Source organism: Leucopleurus acutus (genome assembly GCF_964270905.1).
Source record: "Leucopleurus acutus genome assembly, chromosome: 1".
Classification (NCBI taxonomy): Eukaryota; Metazoa; Chordata; class Mammalia; order Artiodactyla; family Delphinidae; genus Leucopleurus; species Leucopleurus acutus.
Window position 1 is genome coordinate 22,130,981 of NC_139142.1, and position 26,226 is coordinate 22,157,206.

Consider the following 26,226-nt stretch of genomic DNA (forward strand, 5'->3'; position numbering starts at 1 on the left):
TAGCACTAACTAGGTAATTGCAGGCAAACCATTTGCCTTCTTTGAGCTTCATGTCGTCATCTATTTATTGCAGAATGAAATGTTTCACTGTGGAATAGAAAATTCTTGCTAACTCTAAGTTCTCCAAGTTTCTGCATAGAGATAAGGTTCAATACAGCCACATCCCCAGAGACTTTTAGAAATGACAGCAATCCAACTACCGCTACTAAAGAAAAAAAATAGTATTAGAAGTTCAGGAGTTACATGGACTTCAGATAAGGGTGTATCTGTCCTGAACCAGCTCTCTGTTTCTTGGCTCTGCTTTCTTCTTTACCAGCTTCATTGTTGTACAAGTTCCTTTGACATAGTAGAAAATAGAGCCTTGAAAGCTCCAGGCTCATATAAGCTTGCAGCTTCAGAAGGAGATATTCTTTCCTGGTATCCATGTCACTGCTGGCCTTGCTTAGCTTATATGTTCAGGGAGGTAGGGTGCTCTAATTGGCCATTCTGGGTCGTGACCTACTTTTGTGGCCAAAGAAGTTAACCCCTTGACTGAAAGTTCACAGGAATCACATGGAAAAGAAGAACATGAAGTTCTCAAAGGGGAGGGATGTGACATGGAGACAAAAACAAAAACAAGTGTCTACTTATACTCTTGATATAAGCTGGGATGAGAGTCAGTGGGGGTGCACAGAAGGGGATTTTGTATTTTAAATATCAATTATAGGAATTCCTTGGCAGTTTTTGTTCAGCCATTCAAAATCAAGCATCGCTATTGGTATCAGCTTTTTGGAAGAGCAGCATGACCTTTATGTATTTGAAGAAAACTGAGAACATGATTTTTAAATTGCAGTAATTCTGTGAAGTTCTGAGGGTAGACTGAACTCCTTTACATATATATTTTATCAAATGTGTGAGTTGAGTTTGGCTGTATAAGAGATCCAGTACCCATTATTTATCCAGTTAAGTTTTAGCTAAGGGGTTTGGTGTTTGCCATACCAGCTTGACTCTGGAGGAACTAGATCAGTTTTCTTTAATGGTTGATAGACCCCACTCTCCACCATTCCAGCTCCACTGTATCATTAAGCAATGCAATTCATTACAAGGGGCTCAGCTCTGAGAACCTCCTAATATCCAAAGTGGAACAAAATGGCCACGCCCACATAGAGACGCAGTAGTGATCTTGGATCTCACAAGTACTTATTTTTTAATTTAAATTTTTAAAATTGGAGTTTAATTGACATAGAATATTGTATTATTTTCAGGTGTACAACTTAGTGATTTGACATTTATATACATTACAAATTGATCACCACTATAAGTCTAGTAAACATCTGTCATCAGGCAAAGCTATTGTAATTTTATTGACAGTATTCCCTATACAGTACATTACATCCCTGTGACTTGCATGTTTTATAACTGGAATTTTGTGCCTCTTAGTCCCCTTTACCTATTTCACCCAACCCCATCCCCCTACCCCCAGGGACCACCAGTTTGTTCTCTGTATTGATGAGTCTGTTTCTGTTTTGTTTTGGGGGTTTTTTGGTATGTTTTTGTTTTGTTTTTTAGATTCCACATATAAGTGAAATAATACAGTATTTGTCTTCCTCTCTCTGACTCATTTCACTTAACATAATACCCTCTAGGTCCATCTGTGTTGTTACAAATGGCAAGATTTCGTTCTTTATGGCTGAGTAATATTTCATTGTATATCTGTGCCACATCTTCTTTATTCATTCATGGACACTTTCTTACACCATATACAAAAATAAACTCAAAATGGATTAAATACTTTATAAGACCTGAAACCATAAGACTCCTAGAAGAAAACATAGGCAGTAAGCTCTTTGACATCAGTCTTAGCGATATTTTTTGGATCTGTCTCCTCAGGCTAGGGCAACAAAAGCAAAAATAAACAAAATGGGACTACATCCAACTGAAAAGCTTTTGCACAGCAAAGGAAACCATCAACAAGACAAAAAGGCAACCCCCTGTGTGGGAGAAGATATTTGCAAATGATATGTCCAATAAGGAGTTAATATCCAAATTATATAAAGAACTCACACAACTCAATTTCAGAAAAACAAACAGTCTGATTTAAAAAATGGGCAGTGGAGCTGAATAGACATTTTTCCAAGGGAGACATACAGATGGCCAACGTACACATAAAAAGATGCTCAACATCACTAATCATCAGGGAAATGCAAATCAAACCATAATGAGATACCACCTCACACTTGTTAGAATGGATATTATCAAGAAGACAACAAAAACAAATGTTGGCGAGGATGTGGAGAAAAGGGAACGCTTGTGCACTGTTGGTGGGAATGTAAGTTGGTGCAGCCATTATGGAAAATGGTTTGGAGGTTCCTCAAAAAATTAAAACTAGAACTACCACATGATCCAGCAATTCCCCTTCTGGGTATTTATCTGAAGAAAATGAAAACACTAAATTCAAAAAGATATATGCACCCCCGTGTTTACTGAAGCATTATTTACGATAGCCAAGATATTGAAGTAATTTATGTCTCACAAATATTGAAAAGAGTTGTACTGAAGATAGAATTACTAAAACTGGCTGTTGTTTTGGCCTGTCTGATATCCATACCTCCTCCTTTTGTTAATAGTACCCTGATGTTTGGAAACAGCCCTTTCTTTTCTTCATCCAATCCTTTTGGGATTATCAGTGAAAGTGCTTCATACTTTCCCCTGGCCAAGCAGTAGGCAAAAGATCTAAGCTAGTCTCGTTAGCTCTTCTCTTTATGGAATTTCATTTTGAGTGGAGTAATGCACAGATTAGTGTTACCCAGTATAAAATGCCCATTAGTTCATGCTACCTTCATCCCTACACCCCCAGACCAGTTGTTACTCTCTCCAGAGTCTGAATCCACTTTCCTGTTATCTATTGTTACTAGATGTATTGTATTGATAAGTTACTCTTACATCCTTCTAATAAATTCTGAATGCTTGCTATTCAGTTAGCAGCTGGTTGCTATCAGTTAGCAAGTGCTGTGTACCAAAGCATCCCCCAATTCCATTTATTCCATAGGTCATGATTCTCTGAGTTGAAGTCCGTACTGGGCTCAGCTGGGCAGTTTGACTGGTCTCAGTTGGGCTCCCATCTGAGTCATCCATGCTTCTGGGCATTTGCAGGCTACCAGTTGGGGCAACCTGCAGGGTTTCAGGGGTGGAAAGAATACTGGACCATATGTCTCTTGTCATCTGGCAGGCTGGCCTGGGCTTGTTCAAATGGTGGTGAAAGAGTTCCAAGTGGAAAAGTGAAAATGCATGAGGCCTTTTGGAACCCTTATTGCAGATTGGCACAGAATTGCTTCTGCTGTATCCTATTTTCTATTTACCAAATCAAGTCAGGAGGCAAGCCTAGATGCAAGATACATGTGACCTCTTGATGGAAGTAGTTACAATGTCGCAATGCAATTGAGTAAGGATGCAGAAAGAGGAATGATTGAGGGCACTTAATTTACCACACCCCAAGTTGCTTTCTGTACCATATAGCTAAAAATCCTGATGTGCCAACAAAAAACACTTTAAAAATACACCCTAATACATTGGCATGCTCCTGTAACTTTCTTGTTATAACTCTGAGTGTGGGTGTTTGGGGAGCCAACATCAGCCGGCTACAGATAGCAAAAACGAACTTTCATCCTTAATCCCAGTACCCTGTGTCTTGAGGGGACTGCTTGCCACTCTTCTGTATTTCTCTTAGCTGTGCAATCTCAAAGGGCCATCACCATCAATTATAGCATCTACCAGGTCTCCTGAAGTTTCAGGATATTGCCTGTCCAGTTATGACATATACCAGCATGACTTGGTTACCCAGTATATTACTGCTTCCCGCTCCATCTAGTAACACTTGCTAAAAACATTTGCATTTGCCTTTCTGGGGTACATATTGAATTTCTGTATGTTATATTTTCCTTTTATGCAGCACAGCCTCTTGGTAAGCTCTATCAATCACAGTGTAAGGCAAATGCTAATGTTAATGTGCGCTGCTGTAGGTATTTCTTGCCAGTTTTCATCCAAGTTCTAACTCAGCCCAGCCCTCTTTAGGTTTGTGAGATCTAATAAGATCATAGCGCAAGATGGTATAGCTGCAGGCAGAAAATTCTGCTTGCCAAATTCATTTTCCTTTATAGCAAGTTCATAAGTTAGTCTAGGGCACTGAGATACCATGGTTATACGCATGCATTTAGACAGAACTCTCTTCCAGCCACTAATTTCTCTGAGATGGTGCCAGACCGTTGGTCAGATGTAGCATCAATGCTTCCCACCCTCTCAGTGTGAAATGATAATTAATATGAGTTTACAGTTAAGATGGTGTTCTGCTTCCATTAATCACACCCATTATTCCAGGGTGTTTTAATTTGGTTAAAAAATTGACTCTGGAGGTGGAACTTGGCTTGGGAGCTTATTTTAAGAGCGAATGGTTTGTTTCTATTTTTTTCTTTCAAACGAAAAAAGGTTTTTTTTTGTTTTTTTTTTTAAAGAAAATTTTGTGTCGCTTTTGAGTTACATAAGCGTTAGGCCAGATTTCTAAACCATTGGTATGATTTTGGATTTGTAATTGAGTTGGTCTCATTTTCTGGTATCGCCACCAGACCTAGGACCTCCCAGGGTCTCTGAGCTAGCTTAGCTTTGGCAGAATCCAGATCTCTACCGCATCTCACCAGTTGGGATCAGAGGGCATTTCTTTCATGTTGCTTCTTATACTTAAATATATCAAATTCTCTTTCCGGACAACAGTTTATACAAGCTACTGACTGAATCGAGTTTGAAAGTAAGAGGCAATGCATTTTGACATTGTATTTTGATGGATATTTTACTTTCTTATTATAGATCTGCTGGAGGAGACTCACAGAAAAGATGAAGAAATGGAATCTCTGCAGGTAAAGTAAATTCTCCAATAGGGCAGGTATCTTTGGTTTAAACATTTGTTTTTACTCTGTTAGCCTTCATTATTGTCACATTCAGACCACTAAGGCAAATGGAGTAAAAAAATAAATAAATAAAAAGATCTTTGAAACCCAAGTTGGAATTTGCTTCATTTTGGAAGTGTTTGAGAACATTTATAATCTCTGAAAGCAGGAAGCCAACTCAGTCTCTGTGCTACTCTTGAAAGGAACCCTTATTCCCTGGTATAGCTTAGTAGGAACTGCAGCATTAGGAAATGAAAGCAACATCTTTACAAAGTCCTTTCCCCAAAAGCAGGGCTAATGAATGAGGATGAATTCATGGAATCTACATTTTCAAGTGAAGATCAAAAGTATTCTGACTCCATGAATACCATCTACTAATGACTAACCAACAGTATTAACACATATATTGAGCTTATCCTTGTATGCCTCTCCGTTCACTATGGATGTATACACATTTCTTGGACTGGAAAATTGTGTTTGAAAGATTGCACTAGAGTTTTAATTGACATTTCCATGGTATGAGCAATTGATGTTAACTTAACATCTGACAGAAGTTCTCTCTTCCTTTTACATTGGGCTAGCTTACAAATGGGTAACTCGAGTGTCTATCTTTATTAGGGGAAACAAAATCAGTTATACTCACATGACAGAACCAATTCACTTAACGTCACAATGGGGATTAAGAACAGTAAATACTTTGGACATTTAAAGTTCTTCCTGGGCCTGGAGCTGCAAGGCAAGACTGGAGAGTGATATAATGAGCTGGCTTGAGTGCTTTAGAGGTAGAGATGTTTGCTTCTGGTGAACAAAAGATGGGGTAAGCAAAGCTCAAAGAGCAAGAGAAATGTTCTTTAATTGGGGGTTCTTCTATTTGATGTTGTATCTGGTGAGAGAAAATTGTATAATTGAACTGAAGAATGATTAAGAGGGGTGTGTTCTGCATACCTAATAAAAGTAGCAAGTGTTAGCCACAATTTGTACAGGTTGAATTCTTTTAACATCTTGTGCTGTATTCAGGTATAAAAAGACAGTTCAGGGCTTCCCTGGTGGCGCAGTGGTTAAGAGTCCGCCTGCCGATGCAGGGGACACGGGTTTGTGCCCCGATCCGGGAAGATCCCACATGCCGCAGAGCGGCTGGGCCCGTGAGCCATGGCCGCTGAGCCTGCGCATCCGGAGCCTGTGCTCCGCAATGGGAGAGGCCACAACAGTGAGAGGCCGGCGTACCGCAAAAAAAAAAAAGAAAAAAAGAAAAAAAAGAAAGTTCAGTCTGGGGTTAGGAAAAAAATCTCAAGTGTATACTTGCCCTGTCTATCTCTGAGAAATTAATGTCAGCAATGCTTATTGTTATAAAGGGCAAAGGTATATATGTGTACTAATTGTATATAGTGAGAAGGTGATTAAGGCTTTTTTATGCATTTTGGTTATGCATTAAGTTTACCATTGGCCCCAGAATACCACAATGAGAATAAGCATATTTATTGAGTACTTAGTACATATCTGGCCTTTTGAAATGGCATCATAAACCTTTTTTTAGTTTATTTCTCTCACACTATGAATGTTAGAACCAGAAATCCTGTTAAATGTAATAGCCTATGTTGTTTCTCGAGTATTTATTAAGTACTGGCAGCATTTTCTACCGAAACGTCCATTGAGTGTACTAGAATGCACCAGCCAGCTAACTATGGATGTTTAAACATAGAGTGTCCAACCTGATGTCCAAGAGCAGAAGAGTTCAACGTTTGCCCTTTGTAGTGGCAATTAGTGCCCAATACTAACACTGTTAAGAGCAAAGAAGGAGCTTACTACCTCTCAGAGTGTACAAGTGTGCAGGGACACATCACACAAAGCCTTGTATTTTAAAGACTAGAGGAAAATCCATCGAAAAGGGCCTCCATTCCTGAGTTTCCATATTCAACTATAAATATTACAGGTGATATTTTTGAGAAGATTATTAAAGTATACAGGTAGAAGTCTTACAATCACAAAATAGAACTTTGGGGAGAAAAAGAAAAAGTAGTTTTTAAAAAATTATAGCACTGGGCTTCCCTGGTGGCTCAGTGGTTGAGAGTCCGTCTGCTGATGCAGGGGACGTGGGTTCGTGCCCCGGTCCGGGAAGGTCCCACATGCCGCGGAGGCCCGTAAGCCATGCCGCTGAGCCTGCACATCCGGAGCCTGTGCTCCGCAACGGGAGAGGCCGCAGCAGTGAGAGGCCCGTGTACCGCAAAAACAAAAAACAAAACAAAACAAAAAATTATAGCACTAAGTACTGGATATTGACCACTTTGAGTTTTAAATCTTGGCTCTGCTTATGATTCACTAGGTAACCTTGAGTAATTTTGCTGTGCCTATTTTCTTATCTGTAATATAAAATCGTAAAACTGTCTTCCAGAAGTGTTTAGTGTGCATTAGATTATCCCAGAAGGGAGAGCTAAATATTTCATTACAATTTACAGTGTTAGCAAATCCCCATGTATCCAAATTGAAGTCAATTTTATTTACTCATTATCATCATATAATTACGTATAACAGCCATTCTACATTTAATGTTATCCTCCTTAAGGCTAGGAGGTGTTTATTTATCTCTAAACACTTCCCAGTTCCTTTAAATAAAAGGTGCTCCATTTACTCATTGAACAAATATTTATTGAGTACCAGTTCTGTGCAAGGCACTGTACTGGGCAAGTTGCTTATGCTAGATAGTTTGTTGCCCTTTATACCAGAATTAATGAAAAAGAATTTTAAATAGATGTTTATAATAAAATATTAAAAAATGATATTAGAGAGGATGTATACATCATTGTGGGAACATATAACAGGACCTATCTTTGGTAGAGATACAGGTAGGTTGGGTTCAAGTACAGGGGGTTGAAGGTGGGTAGGTTGAGCAGGGGTGGAGTGGCAACCCAAGTTGGCTTCCCAAAGGAAGCCAGTATTTAAATGATAATCAGGAGTTAGCATTGGTGGGTTTGGAGTAAAGGTAAGTTTTAGGCAGTGCGAAGGATATGGGAATGCCTGAGGTAAAAGCATCAATTTCATGTTTAAGGAACTGAAAGAATTTCAGTGTGGTGGAGTATAGTGTCTGAGAGAGGAGAGGCAAGACAAGAGTTTGTAAGGTTAACAGAGGTCTAAAGGATCTCATAAAGGAGTTAGAATTTTACCTTTAGTATATGGGAAGCCAGTAAAGGGTTTGAAACAAGAGAACAATGTGATCAAATTTTCATTTTTAACAAGTAACTGGCTATAAAGTCCAAAACCATTGGGGGCAGGCAAGATTGAAACCAGGGAGACCAATTAAGCAAGTGTTCGTGAGAATGTTGCCGAGAGATGACAGTGACTTGGATTGGGTGGTAGCAGAGTGTGTGAAGAGGAATGGGTGGTTTCTTAGTATAATTTAGGATATAAAAATTTAGGGAACTTTTAGATTGTTAGGGAGTATAAAGAAAGGAGTTAAGAATGACTCTTCGGTTTCTTGATTGGGCAACTTCATGGATGGCTGTGCTAGGTCATGAGATAAGAGGAAGTTGATTAGTTCAATTTTATGGTATTCTGAGTTTGGGCACCTTGAAACATCCAGGTGGCAATGTCCTATATTGAACTGGACATGCAGAATTTGGTGTCATCAGATCTGGTCTCTGTATCACATAGAGATGATACTAAAAGTCATAGAAGTGGGACTACCCTGGTGGTCCAGTGGCAAAGAATCCGCCTTACGATGCAGGGGACAGGGGTTCGATCCCTGATCAGGGAACTATAGATCCCACATGCCACGGGGCAACTAAGCCCGCGTGTCGCAACAACTGAGCTCACGTGCCTCAACGAGAGAGCCCACGTGCCGCAAACTACAGAGCCCACATGCCCTGGAGCCCGCACACCACAACTAGAGAGAAGCCCATGCACCACGATGAAGAGCCCGCATGCCTCAACGAAGATCCCGAGTGCCGCAACTAAGACCCGACACAGTCAAAAATAAATAATAAATAAATTTTAAAAAATAAATAAGGAGCAATGAGAACTCCCAGTCAAAAACTCATAAATAAATTTTAAAAAATAAATAAGGAGCAATGAGAACTCACAGTCAAAAATAAATAATAAATAAATTTTAAAAAATAAATAAGGAGCAATGAGAACTCCCAGGGAAGTATGTAGAATAAAGAAACGAAAACTTAACCCTGTGGAACACCAACACTTAAATAACAGGCTAAGGATGAAAATCCTGCAAAGGAGCCTAAGATCTAAAGAAAATAAATTCTAGAGAGCATAGTGTCATGAAGCTTAACAAATAATATTTCAAAGGGCAAATAATCAGTAAAGCTGAATAAATATTTGTTTAATCCTTGAATCCACTTAGCTAAGGGGTTTAGCTTTTAAAATAAAAATTTATTTTAAAATAAAAAATTGTAATTTCCTATCGTATTTATGAAACAAATCATTCACTTTTGTAAATATCCACTAGGTAGCATAATGCCTTTCCATAGTAGGTACTCATTAAATTTCTGTTGACTAAACAAACAAATGAATACCACCCTGCTGGTCTCTTATTTACACAGAACCTATTCCTGGTTCTCTTTAAGGTCTACCCATTAAAAAACAACCACCATCCCTGTCCTAGAGTTCATTTTTGTTTAAAAAACTGGGGGGCGACTTCCAAGTTCTATCATTCCTGTACACATACATACACACACACACAAACACACACATACAGTTACTTTCACTCTCCCTCCTTCTCTGTATCCTGTTCTGCTCTCCCTCCCTCCATGAATGTAATATTGAAACAAAAGGTCAGTAAGTGAGTAATTTGTCACAGTGGTAGGAATCGGTGGGAACAGAAAAGGATAAAATGGCGAGGGTGGGGACAGCAGCAGAGAGGAGAGTGTTTTCAATCTTCAGAGGAATCACAAACAATGGAGACAAACATATTGGGTGATTTTTACAATACAGCTGGTAATTACCAAAATTCTTCACTGGAGCTTAACGTTGTCTGGCTTTGTGTGTGTGTGTGTGTGTGTGTGTGTGTGTGCATGCGTGTGTGTGCGTGTGTGTGTGACATTCATTTGCAGTTACATTGTGCTGCTCTTCTTAAAAACAAAGTATTGTCTTTGACTATAAATGTGTGGCACAGTATCACAGTTCTATTTGCATATGGGTTTGAGGTACATTGAAACAAGCAAATCCCTTCTTTAATCCGCTGCAGATCAGCTGAAACATTTTAAATAGACACAAAAGATAATCCATTCTTCCTCACTTCAGTTGAAAAGTACTCAGTGACTGACACCTTACTTGTGATGGCTGCTAGTGGTAAGGTTGCTGTTGTTTTTGTTTTTATTTTTTAAATTTCCAGCCTACCTGGCTCACCTTTCACCAGTTTCTTGCTTTCCTCCCCCATTTCACTTTGTGAACCCCAGAATGCAAAGCACACCAAAAAAGTATCATGCTTCGTTATGAAAAGCTTCAAAGTGCTACCTATGACAGTCACTTAACAGAGTGTCTGGAATATACATGTGCCCCTCGTCTTCTTCTGACTTACCGTAATCTGGCTTTTGGTTTTATTTTAAATGAGATAAAAATAGATGATTATGAACACGATTTTTTCTATTCATTGTCCTCTTTTACTAGGCCATCTTTAGGTTATTTCGAGGCAGTATTCATATTTATAAATTGGGGACAATAATATTGCTGACTTCATAAGACTGTTGAGAGGATTAACTATGGTTAGAAATGTATAAACCTTGGTATCTGGCAGGTCCTCCATAAATATGAATTCCACACGCGGACTATTTATTTGCACCTACTGTGTACCAGGCATGCTGCATGCTGGGCATTGAAACAGTAAACATCCTTGCCTTCATGAGACCTGCCCTCGTGGAGCCACTCCCTCACCGTCTCCTTTCCTCCCCTTTCCCCTCCCTCTTCCTCTCCTCTCTTCCTCTCTCTTCCACTAGGCAACCATGATTGTGCTAAAGGAAATGTTACATCTTTGGATAGCTACTAAATATAATGAAAAAGTGAAAAAAGTCACAATATGGCAGTAATGAAATTGACTATGTGGGCTACATATGAATATCAGTCTCATTATTTTAAGAGGAAAAAGGGAACATTTTAATTGTAGTATCTATAATCTAAAAGTGTTTCTGGACACTTTCTTCAGTATCAGTACTTTCATTTAAAATGAGCTGAATCCTTCATTTAATTTTTTAAAATTGGGTTTATGTTCTTTAAAAAAGTAATTTTTTTGGAGACATTTCAGAAGCTATGCCCTTGAAGGACATTAAGTGGCACTATCGACTTGTTGTTTTTCAGATGACCTGTAATTATGTTTAATTTCTGTCCTAGACAGCTTTTTAAAAATATATTCTGAGATCTTCTATTTGAAGGATTTTAGTTTTTTAGAAATGTTTTGGGAGTGGAGGGGCAGGTGTTTGATTTTTGTTTTTGTCATTTAAATAATGCTTAGGCACAAGCATCTGAAATGAGCTGGAAGGAGAAGATAATCTTTTCCTCAGTCATTACTTCATTACAGCTACTTATAGAGTAGCCTATGGCAGTGTGGTGTTTTGAAGAAAAAAATAGAACTCGAATTTCTTAGTTCTTTTGGAACAAGTCTAATAAATATTAATATAGTTGTATTACATTATGGAAAAGAATTCCATTGTAGAGTTGGCAGTCACATCGTTGGAGATAAACTAGGCAAGAAAACCCACCAAAGACAGAAAACTGACATGGGCAAATAAATTGCCCTGGCAGAGGCTGACAGTATAGAACATTAACTGCTCAGTAATCCCAGTAGATGGCCAGTCCTCCCCTAGTAAGCAACCATGGGTTAAAGTGGGCTAGTGACAGACCAACTGGGTAGTCTCTGTGGCTTTGCTGTCAGTCATTTCTGCCTGACTGTAGAATGTCCAAACCTGAATTTTCAAACTAGGTTGTGGTTTGGGGAATTTAGAGATTGTGGATAGAAAGCAGGGATGGGGTAGCTAAGAGTCCCTGAGTTACTTTAGAAGGGAAAGTGAGGGTGATGTGGGATGCTGCGTCCTAACACTAGATCTCCAGAAGAGTTGAAGGATTAGTAAAAGAGATTCTTAAATTTCCCCAGAAATTCTCATTAGCTTGGGAGATACTAAAGTATGTTTTTAGAAGTCCCAATTTGAATAAATTGGTGAACTGGGATTGACTCTTTAAGGCTTTATTAAACTGGAAGGTAAATGCAATATCCTGCTTATCATAACCTCGGATAATTCCTGAGAGTTATAATGGAACTTCTATAATTCCAGAAACAAAAATGTAATGCATATGTACTTATTCTTCCCAAGATGCAGTCTTCAAAATGTAGGCAAATCTCTTTGTATCTTTTCCTTTGTCTGATATATGATTAAAAAATACTGGTCCTAAGCAATGACTTAAAACATGGACGATTATAGGGGATGGAGGCTTGGGCAACACTTTGCCCCTTTCAGGGCTTTGTGACTTAATGGCTCATTAAAATCTCTATTTTCTCAAAAGGTGAAGAGGCTTACCAAGCCTTAAATTTGGTATCAGTTCTCAGCAGAGATAAAACGTTAGCAGTCTGTATTAGGGTCAAGCAGGGTCTCAGCCAATTAGATTTGCACACTTCAATTTACTATGTCAAGAGGCCTCAGGAGAGCAGAGAACCAAGATCAGTAAAATAGATTCCACTTGAAGTTTTAGTGATCATTAAATTTTATCACCCTCTTTCACGTGAAATTTGCAACTTAATTTTAATTTCAAATTTATGACAATAAAAATGGAAACTAGAATACCCTGAGAGTGAAGTATTCTTGTGTCTGAGTGTATGGAAGTTGATTGACTAGATTGTTTTCTTTTGAGAATAAAAAATATAAAACTGTGGCTGGTTTTGTTTATCCAAAGGGATGCAAAGCAGAAGTCCTAAAGATTCAGCAGTCTCCTTGAATCAAGCTTCTTAAAAAGCTTCTAAAAAACAGACGCCATTTGGAAACATTTTAAAAATGCAAAGACAAAGTGTAGTCTTTGAACTCAAAAGCCCAGATTTTACCCTGTGACAGAAGGTTTACTAAAAACTCAGTAGTGAAAATGAACTAAGTATGTGTTGCAGATTTTGTCAATTGCTGCCACAAGGGGGGAATTTATTTTATCTGTCTCCATACACCATCCCTTTCGCAGTTGACACCATAAAAAGCAACACTTCCAGAAAACATCCCCTGGTACCTTCATCAGAGTCCAAGCTCTGGTTTCCTTGGGCACTGGGCCTGATGTAAAGAACAACTTTCATTTTCTTGGGAAAAATGAAAACCATCTAAGCATGTTATGACGTTTTGCAAGTGTTGAACTTGTCTGGGAGTTCTTGCCATGTTTCCAGAGTCAACTGTTGCCTTACGATTTGGGGCAATTTCATCTGGGTTGCAGTTTGAGTGATCATTTCAATACCATGCTCCATAACGTGTATGTGCTTGTTCTTCTCCTGTCACATCCCTAAATGGGCCTCAAACTTTGGACAACTAACCATGTGTCTAGTCCCTTCGGGCTGCTATAACAAAAATACCAGAGACTGAGTGGTTTAAACTAGAAACGTTTGTTTCTCATAGTTCTTTTTTTATAAATTTGTTTATTTTACTTATTTTGGGCTGCGTTGGGTCTTCGTTGCTGCGCTTGGTCTTTCTCTAGTTGCGGTGAGCAGGGGCTACTCCTCGTTGCGGTGTGCGGGCTTCTCATTGCAGTGGCTTCTCTTGTTGCGGAGCACGGGCTCTAGGTGCGTGGGCTTCGGTAGTTGCGGCACGTGGGCTCAGTAGTTGTGGCTCACGGGCTCTAGAGTGCAGGCTCACAGGCTTTGTTGTGGCACACAGTCGTAGTTGTGGCACACAGGCTTTGTTGCTCCGTGGCATGTGGGAATCTTCCCGGACCAGGGCTTGAGCCCATGTCCCCTGCATTGGCAGGCGGATTCTTAACCACCACGCCACCAGGGAAGTCCCGTTTCTCACAGTTCTGAAGGCTGGACAGTCTAAGATCAAGGCAGATTCACTACGTGTATTCAGTATTTATGTTGGCAGATTCAGATTCAGTATCCGGCGTGCTTCCTGGTTCACAGCAGACAGAGAGCGCTCTGGAGTCTCTTTTATAAGGGCATGATCCTTTCATGAGGACTCCACCTCTGACCTAATCCCTTCCCAAAGGCCCCACCTCCTAAAATCATCACATTGGAGATTAGGATTTCAATCTATGAATTCTGGGGAGACACAAACATTTAGGGCATAACATTGTGTTCTCTATATTGTCTTCCATCTCCTGATAACAGTGACAGTTGTGAAAAGCAATATTTTAAGTAATGACTGTGATGTGCAACAGATTTGGAAATAAATGCTCAGCAGTAATATATATCTGGGTGAAACAATTTCTGCTGACTCATAAAACAAATCTCTGAGGTTCAAAGTATTAATAGGAGATCATTGAAAGAAACTGTAGTTCTCGCTTCAAGGGCTATCTCCAATTCCCATCCCTGGCTGATCTTCCAGAATATAAAGAAACAGAGGATTTCCCCAGTCTGGGATCTTGGAAACTCACTAATGTTATGTTTCAGTCTATTAACAAATACTTACTTAGCATTTGTTAATTCCTGTCAAGATTGTGCTAAATCAACCCCAAAGGGTGATGATCTGTACATTAGAGAAGAAAAAAAATCACCCTCTGTCTTGTTAATGAATGATATCAATAGCTACCAGACAATTCTTTTGTGTCATACACTGCTAAAACTTCTAAATGTATGTCATTTATTCCTTGCAACAATTCTATAAGATAGATACTTTTATTCTCATCTTACAGATAAAAAAGCTAAGGCGCATAGCTTGCTCAGCCAGTTAGTGGCCAGGCTGGTACTTGCGTTAGAATTCGCTTGTCTTCTGTGCTACTGTGCTTAAATGCCTTGTGAGCTTATGGAGAACAGAATTTCTTCACTTTTTTTGTTTGTTTGTTTAGGTTCCTGGCATTTCTTTAAATGTTCCTTTAAATTTCTTCTATTTTTTTCTATGAGAATGATTTGTTAGTAAAGATATTAAGCATTTAGTGTGGTAAAATACTAACTGACCTCCTACTTCCTCAAGAAAAAGACTATAAGAAGCTAAACAATTTTGAGAGAGCGCATTAAATAAGTCAGGCGACACTGGGGTCTTAATAGTAGTGAAACTTCTTCCTGCCTTTCTATAACTTTAAAACTACTTATAAACCCTTAGGCTCTAAGCTCACATGTATATGGTGACTGGACAGTGTTATATGTATATTTAGCTATTGACATGTGAGAAAGATTTTAATTCCTGGTGCAAGATTATGAACAATCCAGTAATCTTGAACACTTCTAGGAAGGAGAAGGGATCATTTTTCTTTTTCAGTTCTGCACCTTTTCTTTTTGCTTATTCATCATGTTTTAAATAAACAGACTGAAGAAAGTTGTTATTAAAGCCCTCCTTGGGCTTCTTCAATTTCAGTTTTAAGCCAGGTTCAAAATATTCTGGCAAAAATTAAAGGCAACATTGAAAACGTTTGCATAAATTTTAAATTGTGCAAAAGGTGATAAAACTAGACTGAGCTGAAAGAATGACTAATAAGCATCTCCTCTTATATCTTTGTCTTTTTATCATACTCAGTGATTACTTTGGTTTTAAAAAATTATTTCTGAAGTGCATTCCTTTTCCAGAGTATCTGCATTACACTTACTATTCTAAGTTTAATTTGTTAGAAGTTTAGTGTTTACTTTTAAAAGTGTGAATGCTTATTAGCATGCTAATAAATAACATTTAATGTCTGTTAACAATGTTTCTATATTTGCCCATAAAATGAAATAGAAAAATACTACCTGCAAGAGACTCCATGCCTTTACTACATTCTGGTGGTAATTGAAATCCCTGGTTCTCATTTCATTGTTAGAAAGAACTAATAAATTTGTCACGAATGGAACAGGGGTGGAGGAAAGAGGCCATTTATGAGCTCAGTGATGAAACTAATCTCCTGCAGCTCAGATCTAAAAGAACTGGGAGACCAGCACAATAGAGGTGCCATTTAACTGCATAACATCTCCGCTAATTAAGTGTAGATCTTTGCTCTCCTTTATCGTTTCTTCTGCTCTTTCCCCAGTGGTATTGACTGTGTGTGTTTCAGCTGGCCTAATGTCAGACCCAGAAGTCAGAGGGAGTTGCAACTTACTTAAGAAAGGCATATGCCAAAAATATAATCTTTTTTTATTATATACCAAAATAAATATAAAAATGTGTACAAATAATTGTTTTTATTTGAACATTAAATTTTGTTGTGATATAGTATGTGTTTTGTTACACTGTCACATGACATCTGTTAAAAATAAGGTTTTGGAATGCTCTTCTGGCATGTGTAATTTTGAGAAAAGCCTGCAGAACAGTTATCCAGTATATCCTCTAACCTCTACCACACACATAAAAATAGCCCTGGTGGTAATATTGGCATTTATTGGCTATTTGCTCATAAAACTGCTCTGTCAGCATATGGTATTTCCACTACTCCATTTTGTCAACATATTAAATAAACACACACACACATTTTTTTAACGTGACCTTTTATTTGTCTTTCAGAGTTAATGTAGACTCCTTTGAATCAGGTGGACCTGGATTACAGTCTAACTGCCAACATTTAATCACAATGTACAATTCAATACATATATCTTTGAAGTCTGTTTCTCTGACTTAAATGAATGAAGTTAGTCATTTTCACCGTTGAGAGTTTTTGTGAACATTAAATGAGAACATATGTGAGAAGCACCCAATACAATTTTTGCAAATAATAAGCTTTTAATAAATGGTGTTGATTTTTATGATACTGGTGATTTAAAGGAATGTTTTCATTAACAACCACAACACACATACCACTGTCCCTTTTGTTCCTTAAACTAAGCAAATTCTTTCCTGTCCCAGGACCTTTGCCTTTGCCACTCCCTCTCTCTATAATGCTTTTCCCTTAACTCTTTCGGTGACAGCTCTTTTTCATCCTTTAGTTTTCAGCTCAAATGTCACCTCTTTGTGAGAACTTAACCTGATCAACCTGTCTAAAGCAAACCTCTGCCCTTACCCCCCATCATAGCTCCTGGGTGTCTTCTTTATTTATGTCCTTGTCTTCTCCTTTAGAATGTAAGCTCCATGAAGGCAGAGACCTTATCTTTCTTGTTAATAACTGTGTACCCAGTGTCTATGATAGTGTCTGTGTCAGTAAACGTGGATGAATTAATTAAATGAATAAATGAGTGGGAGGGAGGAGAAAGAAAGGAAGGAAGCAATGATGTAGGGAAAGAAATTGGAAGGAAAGAAAAAATAATGGATAAAAGGAATAAAGGACAAAAGGAAGAAACGTATATAGCCTGAGGAATGGTTTATATTCTGGGCATATGTATTTATGCACATACAACTTTTAAATTTTGCTTTAAAGTTTAAAAGTTGGGTAAAAATTTTCTGGTTCTTATTTTAGTTTCTTATCTCTGGTCAGCATGTCTCACCTTATCCTCTGCTTCCAGTTACATACAGGGTTTCCTACAGGGTGACCTCTGTGAGGCCGGAAGTAATTCTTATAGGACACCAATATCTTAGAAAAGGGGGTTACCAAACTTCCTGTAAAGGACCAGTATCTAAATATTTTCACTTTTACAGGCCATATGCTCTCACCCAACAACTCATCTCTGACGTCATGGAATGAAAACAACCATAGACAATATGTAAAGAAATGAGTGGGCTATGTTCCAATAATACTTTAATTATGGAAAGTGAAATTTAAATTTCATGTAATTTTCACGTCATGATTATTCTTACTTTGACATTTTTTTTCAACCACATAAAAATGTAAAAACCATTCTTAGCTGGCAGACCTATAAAAACAGGCAGCATGTTGGAGTGACCTACTGTCGTACTTTGCTGACCCTGCCTTGGAATGAACTACAGTTTAATGGTTATCTGTCTCAAGAATGTTTGTCTTTTGAAAGATGAACTGGAGTGGGAAGAGTCAAAGAGTAAATTTTTGACCTCTTCCTCAAAGAATAAATTTCTGTTGGTAGAATTTTAAATAATTTTGCAAATAGAAGGAAACTATAATTTTGGGTAATCAGTCAGACCTTCCTGAACTCCTAAAATCACACTCCATTAGTGGGCCATTATCCACAGGTAAGGTTGTGAGTGTTAAAAGTAGCTTTCATTACTGGCTAAAACTGCCCAGGTGCGTCTGTTAACAAGCTCACATCTTATTTATTCCTTCCTTCATAGACTTTGGAATTTAGGATCAGTTACTTCCTGGGATGATTTTGAAAGCCAGACAGTTGGGGATATTTTGAAATGAATCACTATTCTTTATTTATAATCCTGAAGAGTAAAGTATTTTAAATTTCAAATAATGATTTCCCTAAAATTTGTGACCTTAGTTGGGTAAACAGTTATTTGGAGGAACATTTTAAAGGTCCTTTAAAAAGCATTAGAAATTATTATGGTCCTATTGGTGTTATTTTTATAGCTATTACTATTTATAGTGCTTTAAGAGACAATAGAGCTTTCCAACTCTTTTTCTTTACTCACATCTCTCTTAAACAGCCAAAGCTACTATTTAAAATGCCACCTTCGGAAGATGCTAGTCAGACTGCAATGAGAAATCAGAATGAAGCTCAATTTGAAGAAAAAGCAGTTAAGTACTTCATAGGTAAAATATTTAGAATATTTGGAACTGAATAGTCAAAATACATCTGCTTTATTTCAGGACATACAGGGTAAGTCAGCCTTCAGGTATGCTTCCCAGAAGTTCAACTGAAAACTAAGTTGTTGGGTTTTTTCTCTCAGTTTTTGTAGATACTAAGAATAGTGCACCATTGATTATCAGAATACATATAATCTAAGGCTAGTTTTAAATCCTTTAATCACCTTTCCCTTTCTACCTGTACTTGTGTATTACAAAATGGAGGTTAGTATAGTTCTAAGCTGAGTCAAACTGAGTCAGGAAGCAAGAAAAGCCTGAGTTATGTCAGCCAAATACATTATTTTAAAACAATCTGTCTATGCCTTGATTATGCATTCTGAGCTGCAGCCTCTCTCTTTGTATAGAATGGTGAGAGATAACTGGACGCAGTAGCCCGCAGAAGGAATATGGGAATGAGGGTGAAAAGGAGAGTATCTAATATAATATTCCTTATGTTTTAATTCCTGAAAAGAATTGAGTAAATGACTTTCCATGTAAATTAGGATGTGGATTATTGGAATTACAACTTAATTCCCAAGGTGGACTGTTTGCTTTTGCCATTTAATGACTCAGCCATGTGACATGCACAGTAGTCAACAATCACGTGTTGCGATTCAGATATTCAAGAGCAAGGAGCTTGGGACAAAGGGGTCTGTGATTATGTGGGTTTCCTTGTGAACATGCTTCACTTGGAAACCCAAGAGATGTGCACACTTGAGGGAAACAAAGGAGATGTTAGCCTCAGGGAGTCTCATTAGATCAGCTATGTTTGGTGGCAGTCAGATACACACCCTGAAAAAAAAAAGCACACCCAGTTGTTTTCCACAAGTTATGCATGACACAGACCTACTCATAAATTATGCCATAATCACCACTGCACTATGATTTGCATAAGAGTTCAGAGCATATTCCGCTGATATATGACAGGCCTCACAACTGGAGACACGTACTTTATTTCATAAGGTGTAAATCCTTGAAAAAAAATGTGGTGTGTTGGTTTCTGGATTGTTAGCTTTTTCCCCTGCTACTCCTGTTCCTGCATCTCTTTTGGGGACAATCTTTGAAATTACATTGGTTACCATTTGCATTACCCCTAACCACGATCATAGCTTTTATATTATCTGCAAATAACTTTTAGGTGTTCTCCAGTCTAGATGTCATTCACTGAACTTTTGTTACCTGTTACTAGCAGTTTCACTGTGGAACTGAGCAGTACCAACAGAAAGATAATTCTGGCTCTTGCCCGTCATTTGGGTTGCAGTCTTATCCTGTAGGCGCACACCTATGCACCGTATTACATTGTGCATTAAAGAAGAAACTTACAGTGATTCTTCATTTTAAAGGGGGGCAGGGGGAAGAAATCTCATTGCCTTGCTTTGTGTTCTAAAATATAAAGGGTAAATCTGAGATTTTTTTTTTTGTGTGTGTGTTAGTTTTGTACTGTTGACTAGAAATGCTTACAGGGATTTTAAGCAAAACCCTTACCTAGCCTTTCTGGCTGCATTTTCCAGTGTGAAATCTGTTGAAACAAACCAACAGAGCCCCATTTCCATGCTTTCTCTTCATTTTCCTCCTTCACCCCACTTGTATTCCCTGCTCCGCAAACCCATGTACACATCCCACTTCAGTGTAAGTGCAACCTCAGCCTTTTCTGAATAGTACTGAATGCAAGTGCAGTAGTCAACAACGGCCTCATAACAATACCGCAAACCAAACCGCTAGCCTGAGAATACAGCAGAAGAAAGCTACAGAAGCAAAACTGGCTGCCTCAGGTCCCTATCTGGCAACGGTAGTGGATGAGAGAACAGGTCAGAAATGTGGAGCACACACTTTGGCTTTGTTCTTAAATTTTGTCTTTGTTTCTGCTTCTGATTTTCCAGTCTCCAAGTGAAAGGTAGATAACAAGGATCATTACTAGGCTAGGAAATAATACATACCTTTAAACTGGCTTTTCTTGATAAGTCAAATGTTGGGTTTTCTTATTGACGACTTTTTAGGTAAAATCCTGATGCCTTGTTGTGGTTTTCTTTTCAGCATTTCTGTTTTGTTATTTTGAACCCTGAGGTAGATTATTTGAAAAAGGCACATAAGCAGCTAGTGAAATGAGTTAACAAAGATTGACCGGAAATATCTAATGATGGCTAAATTGAACACCAGATGATGGGAAACCACTGCATGCTGCCCTAATGTCATTCATTCTAAAGTTTTTTTAAAATATAGAGTGACTTTGACTTTTAATAGATAACATGCAATTTTATGTACAGATCTTTGACTTCTATGTGTATTCAAAGCCAACTTATGCTATATTTTAAAACTTTGGTGTTCCAACATTGAGGTTGTTTATGATTTTTATCTATTTTGTTTTAATTTTTTAGAATGACTATGAAACACTGATCTTTTTTTGAGGTGGTTAATAAAAGCCTTTTCTTTCACTTTAATATCTTGAAGTGTGGAAAATAATACATTTGAAATTATTTCTAACTCTTTGAATTATTTAAAAAAATGATTGACAATTTGTTAAATGTAATGGGTTGTCATGTGGAAAAATGCATAGAGGAAAAATGCATTTCATTTTATAACCTTCATGTACGAAACAGCAGGTAAAGTGTGAGTGTTGATTAAACCAAGATAACATTGACAGGAAAAATGCCCTGCAGTGGTCTCTCTGGGTGAAGCTCAGTGGATTTTTCTTCCAGAAAACAGGCTTTGTGCATTTAGAACAGTGATGAGAGGGAGTCCTCACTGTGGGTTTTCTTTTTGTAAATTATATGTTCATCATGGCCCTTCAGTACAGAGAAGTTTCCAGAATTAGTCTATGCTTGTAATATTTCTTAGACTCGGAAGCAATAGAGACTTTCATTATATTTTTACGCCAGTATTGTGCTTTTTTTGTATGCTAATGGATGTATTTAAAGCACTTTTGGAAAATACTGCATTATTGTGATAAAGTCACTAGACCTGTACAGCTCTACTTATCAGGGGGAGAGAACTCTGAGTATTCAGACCTGTGAGTCTCTATTTCATCTCTTAGATGGGATGGATGAATCAATGTGGCTAGTTGATTGGCTCAGCTGAGTCAAATAAACTGTTAATGACCAAGGATTCAGATACCAACTCCCCACGTAGCCTTCATTTCCTAACAGCCTACAAATATGTTCCCATCTCCAGTGATACTAATGAATTTGCTTTGGTTTATTCATAAACTCTAATGTAAGCCCCACTGTGACCAGGTAGCAAAGGAATATATACAGCTCAAGACAGGTTACTAACCTAATGATAAAAAGTTAAAATACATCTTTTTTTTTATAGTGCATGTGCTATTGTCCTTCTCAAAAATATAACTCACCTTACTCCATCTGTCAAGCCCAGAATAAATTAAAATGTGATTTCTAGCATTATTGTTTTCATTTAGAAATGGTATGTAGTTTTCACACTGATAATAACAGCTAGTACGCTTCATTGTAACTCAAGGACTATGCAGTGACTATATGTATAATCCTTAAGAGTAAACATTAAAATAATTGTTGCCATTTTAGGTTTTTCTTAGACTTTCCCCATCTTAAATAGCACTAAAAAATAGTGGGAAAGGGACTCTCCAATCACAAAAAAACTGGTAACAATAAAACATATTTTTTCCCTAAGAGCTTTTTTCTTCAAAACATTTGAAGGAAATTTCTCCTCCAATTTTTAACCTTCCACTCCCCATTGTTTCTTTCCTTGTTATCCAGAAATATTTCATACAGGAGAAATAAATAGATTTGGTCTAATAAAATAGTTTATTTGGCATAATAAAATAATTTATTTAAAATAAATTATTTGGTCTACTAAAATAATTCTTACATCTTATTTCAAGTGTTTTTATTTGGAGTAAAAGCACTTGGAGGCCCATGAGTGGGTTTCAGAGAGTCTGTAATTCCCCTAAAAATATATACAAAATTCTGTGTGTTGTGTATAGTGTACATTTTCCTGGGGAAGGGATTCTCAAAGTCTATGGCTACAAAAATAAGAACCACTGATTTATTAAAACCACCTGAAATGTCATGATTATACTGAGAGTATCTTCATTACTTCATTACTTCTGTCTTCCCCCTCTACTCCTCTCACCTACTCTCGCCCCTTTCAATATCCTAGCAATTCTTTTCTTTTGGGGATCTAACCTTAGGAGTGTGTATGTGGTAGGAGAGGAGGGAGAGTGCTGAACCTGCAGGCCAAGCTTGAAGATAAAATCTGTTGAAATGAAAATTGAAGATTAAACAGCAACAACAAAACACTACAGTTGCAGTTACAGTAAGAGTGGGAGAGGATAGGGAGAATATATTTTGGTATAATTATATATTCATTCCAAGACATATACTGGCATGTGTTTTCATAGACTGTATCAGTGCCACAATATTGGCTTAAGTTATTGGATATTTTAATGATAAGAACATGAGCAGAAGTATGCACATATTTTGTTTGAGAATAGAGATTTGCAGTAGCCTAATTCTTTTATATACAGAATTATAATAACTAATCTTTTCTGCCAAAAAAGAAGTCAACTTCAACCATTTAAATTTCGCAATACATTTCTTAAATTGATACAGCCACTATGGAGAACAGTATGGAGGTTCCTTAAAAAACTAAAAATAGAACTACCATACGACCCAGCAACCCCACTACTGGGCATATACCCTGAGAAAACCATAATTCAAAAAGAGTCATGTACCAAAATGTTCATTGCAGCTCTATTTACAATAGCCAGGACATGGAAGCAACCTAAGTGTCCATCGACAGATGAATGGATAAAGATGTGGCACATATATACAATAGAATATTACTCAGCCATAAAAAGAGTTATTTGTAGTGAAGTGGATGGACCTAGAGTCTGTCATACAGAGTGAAGTAACTCAGAAAGAGAAAAACAAATACCGTATGCTAACACATGTATATGGAATCTAAAAAAACAAAAAAAAGAAGGTTCTGAAGAATGTAGGGGCAGGACAGGAATAAAGACGCAGACATAGAGAATGGACTAGAGGACATGGGGAGGGGGAAGGATAAGCTGGGACGAAGTGAGAGAGTGGCATGGACATATGTACACTACCAAATGTAAAATAGATAGCTAGTGGGAAGCAGCCGCATAGCACAGGGAGATCAGCTGGGTGCTTTGTGACCACCTAGAGGGTGGGATAGGGAGGGTGGGAGGGAGATGCAAGAGGGAGGGATATGGGGATATATGTATACAGATAGCTGATTCACTTTGTTATACAGCAGAAACTAACACACCATTGTAAAGCAATTATACTCCAATAAAGATGTTAAAAAATAAAAGCAAGTTAATAAGTTCATAAAGATTAGGAGTAGTTTGTTTTTATTTATGGCCTACAATTAAGGCCAACAAAACTGCAATTTAGCGGAGCTCACTAATTGACAACAATGACTGGTATCCTATTAGCTGTTGTTGATTGGCAAACTGAATTATTTAAATTCAGACTAATGAACTGAATTTCTTGTTTCCCTAATTTTCTCATTTTCTTAACATATATATTTTTCATTGAAAGCTATCTCAGTACCATTTTGGAATGGAGTAGATTATAGACGGACATAAGTAAATTGTATTGAAATAGATTATTGATCTTTATATTTTAACGAAATTGAGATTTTTTGACCATTTGCGTTTTAGCCTTATAGACTAGGGATATGTTTCAGGCAGCTGGGACTGCTATAACAAATTATTGTAGCCTGGGTGGCTTAAACAGCAAACATTTATTTCTCACGGTTCTGGAGGCTGGCAAGTCCAAGGTCGAGGTGCTGGCAGATTCGGTTCTTGGTAAGGGACCTCTTCCTGGCTTGTAGATGGCCATCTTCTCCTTATTCCCTTACCTGGCAGAGAGCAGAAAGAGAGGCAAGCATTCTTGTGTCTCTTCTTATAAGGGCACTAATCCCATGAAGGTTCGATCCTCATGACCTGGTTACCTCCCAAAGGCCACATCTCCAAATGCCATCACATTAGGGATTGGGGTTTTAATGCATGAATTCTGAGTACACAAACATGTAATCCATGACAGTGCGTATTTTAAAATCCTGTAACAAATATTTAAGTAAGATGAAGACAGTAATACATAAATTATATCAGTTTATCTTTACCAAACAGTGAGCTATGAATTAAAATGGAATTTAATTCAGTTGTACTATTTTGGCATCATATGATATCACGGATTTCAAACCAGCTGTATGTGTGCTTTTAAAATATGCTAATTCTAAATAATATGAGCCCCATAGGTACATGGTGTGGGGAAAACTTAAGGCCCAAATAGTGGCTGTAAATATTTTCAGCCTTCCAAGATGGTTCATATAAATGCGATACTTCCCAAAGACTGTCTAATGAGGTTCTGTTCAGTCTGCAAGTGATGATAACACTTTGCTGAATGATTTTGTCCCAGATGCACTGTGAATAAGATGCCTGGTAAGAACAGATCAAAGCCCCGTTGAGGCATTATATGCATTTATTACGAGCTACTCAAATGTGACAGTACACAAGTCACCAATAAAATAGCGGTTATTTTATGAAAATTATGGGGGTAAGGGTGAGGTTCTCTCAAGTATGCCAACAAAATGTAATTAAACAGATTATATTGCTAAAAGCAATCTGCTTTGGGCTGATTTTGCATAATATATTCATTTAGCTTGTGCCCACATAGCCAAATATTTAAAGAGGCAGAAATGTTCAACCCAGTTTCGCAGTCTGAGGGTTGAAGGCTGGGTTGCAGAAGTCCTCAAAGGCAAGGCCTCTCTGTGTGTTAGGTGAAGCTGGGAGAATGCGGGGAAGAGCCAAGTTTATGCTCCTAAGTGTCGTGGGTCTCTGTCAGTCTCTGTACGGTCACAGAGATCTGAGCTGAATGGCCCTCTGCACCATTTTCCTTCCTTTCCCTCTTAGCGCAAACAATTTAATTTTTAAAAATCCAGATTTTATATATCTCCTCCAACTACTTAAAATGAAAGAATAGAAAGAAAAGTGGCCTTGACCCTCGTAAAAAGGATGGCTTTGCACTTCCTTGAATTTTCAGTCTCCTCTCTCTCAAGTCAGCTTATTATTATTATTATTTTTTTTGGTAAAAACTTTTAGTATGTAGCTGTTAGCTCTGGGAAGAGTTGAGAACACAACTGTTGGATTGAGAATGAAACCATTCTTAATCATTTAGCTTTTAAAGCGATATTATCACTGACTCTTTTTAAAACCAGTATTTCTATGAAACCTTCTAAGATATTGTAGGTAATGAAGACCTATCTGGGTTCAGGATTGGCTGCATGTGACATATCTTTCTCATTTACTTTTCCTGCCTTGTTTCAATTAACAGTGTACTTATTAATTTTAATTGGTGAAGTCATTCTTATGTCTGAACTTTACTTCCTGTGAGAGCATACTTTGTGCTGTATACCTAATTGAGAGCTGGTATATATGCTAAATTCCTTTTTTAAATCACTACTATTGTCTAGTGGTTCATATATTCAGATCTAATAGTTATATTTCACTAAATAGATAAATAATTTTACCAATGCAAAAGTGATACAATCTATTCCACTTAGTAACTATGTTTGAATTTATGGTATTTAC

General features: G+C 37.6%; 1 protein-coding gene across 1 annotated transcript in view; it reads left to right on the forward strand.

Annotated features, from left to right (window-relative positions):
- Positions 1-26,226, forward strand: part of CEP128 (centrosomal protein 128) — a gene marked incomplete at its 3' end in the record, with an annotated part of 415,812 nt that overhangs the window by 335,415 nt on the left and 54,171 nt on the right. Inside the window, exon 18 of the mRNA XM_082855117.1 lies at positions 4,837-4,886. Within this exon, the coding sequence (XP_082711243.1) occupies positions 4,837-4,886 (50 nt within the window). The remainder of the gene's footprint in view (positions 1-4,836; positions 4,887-26,226) is intronic.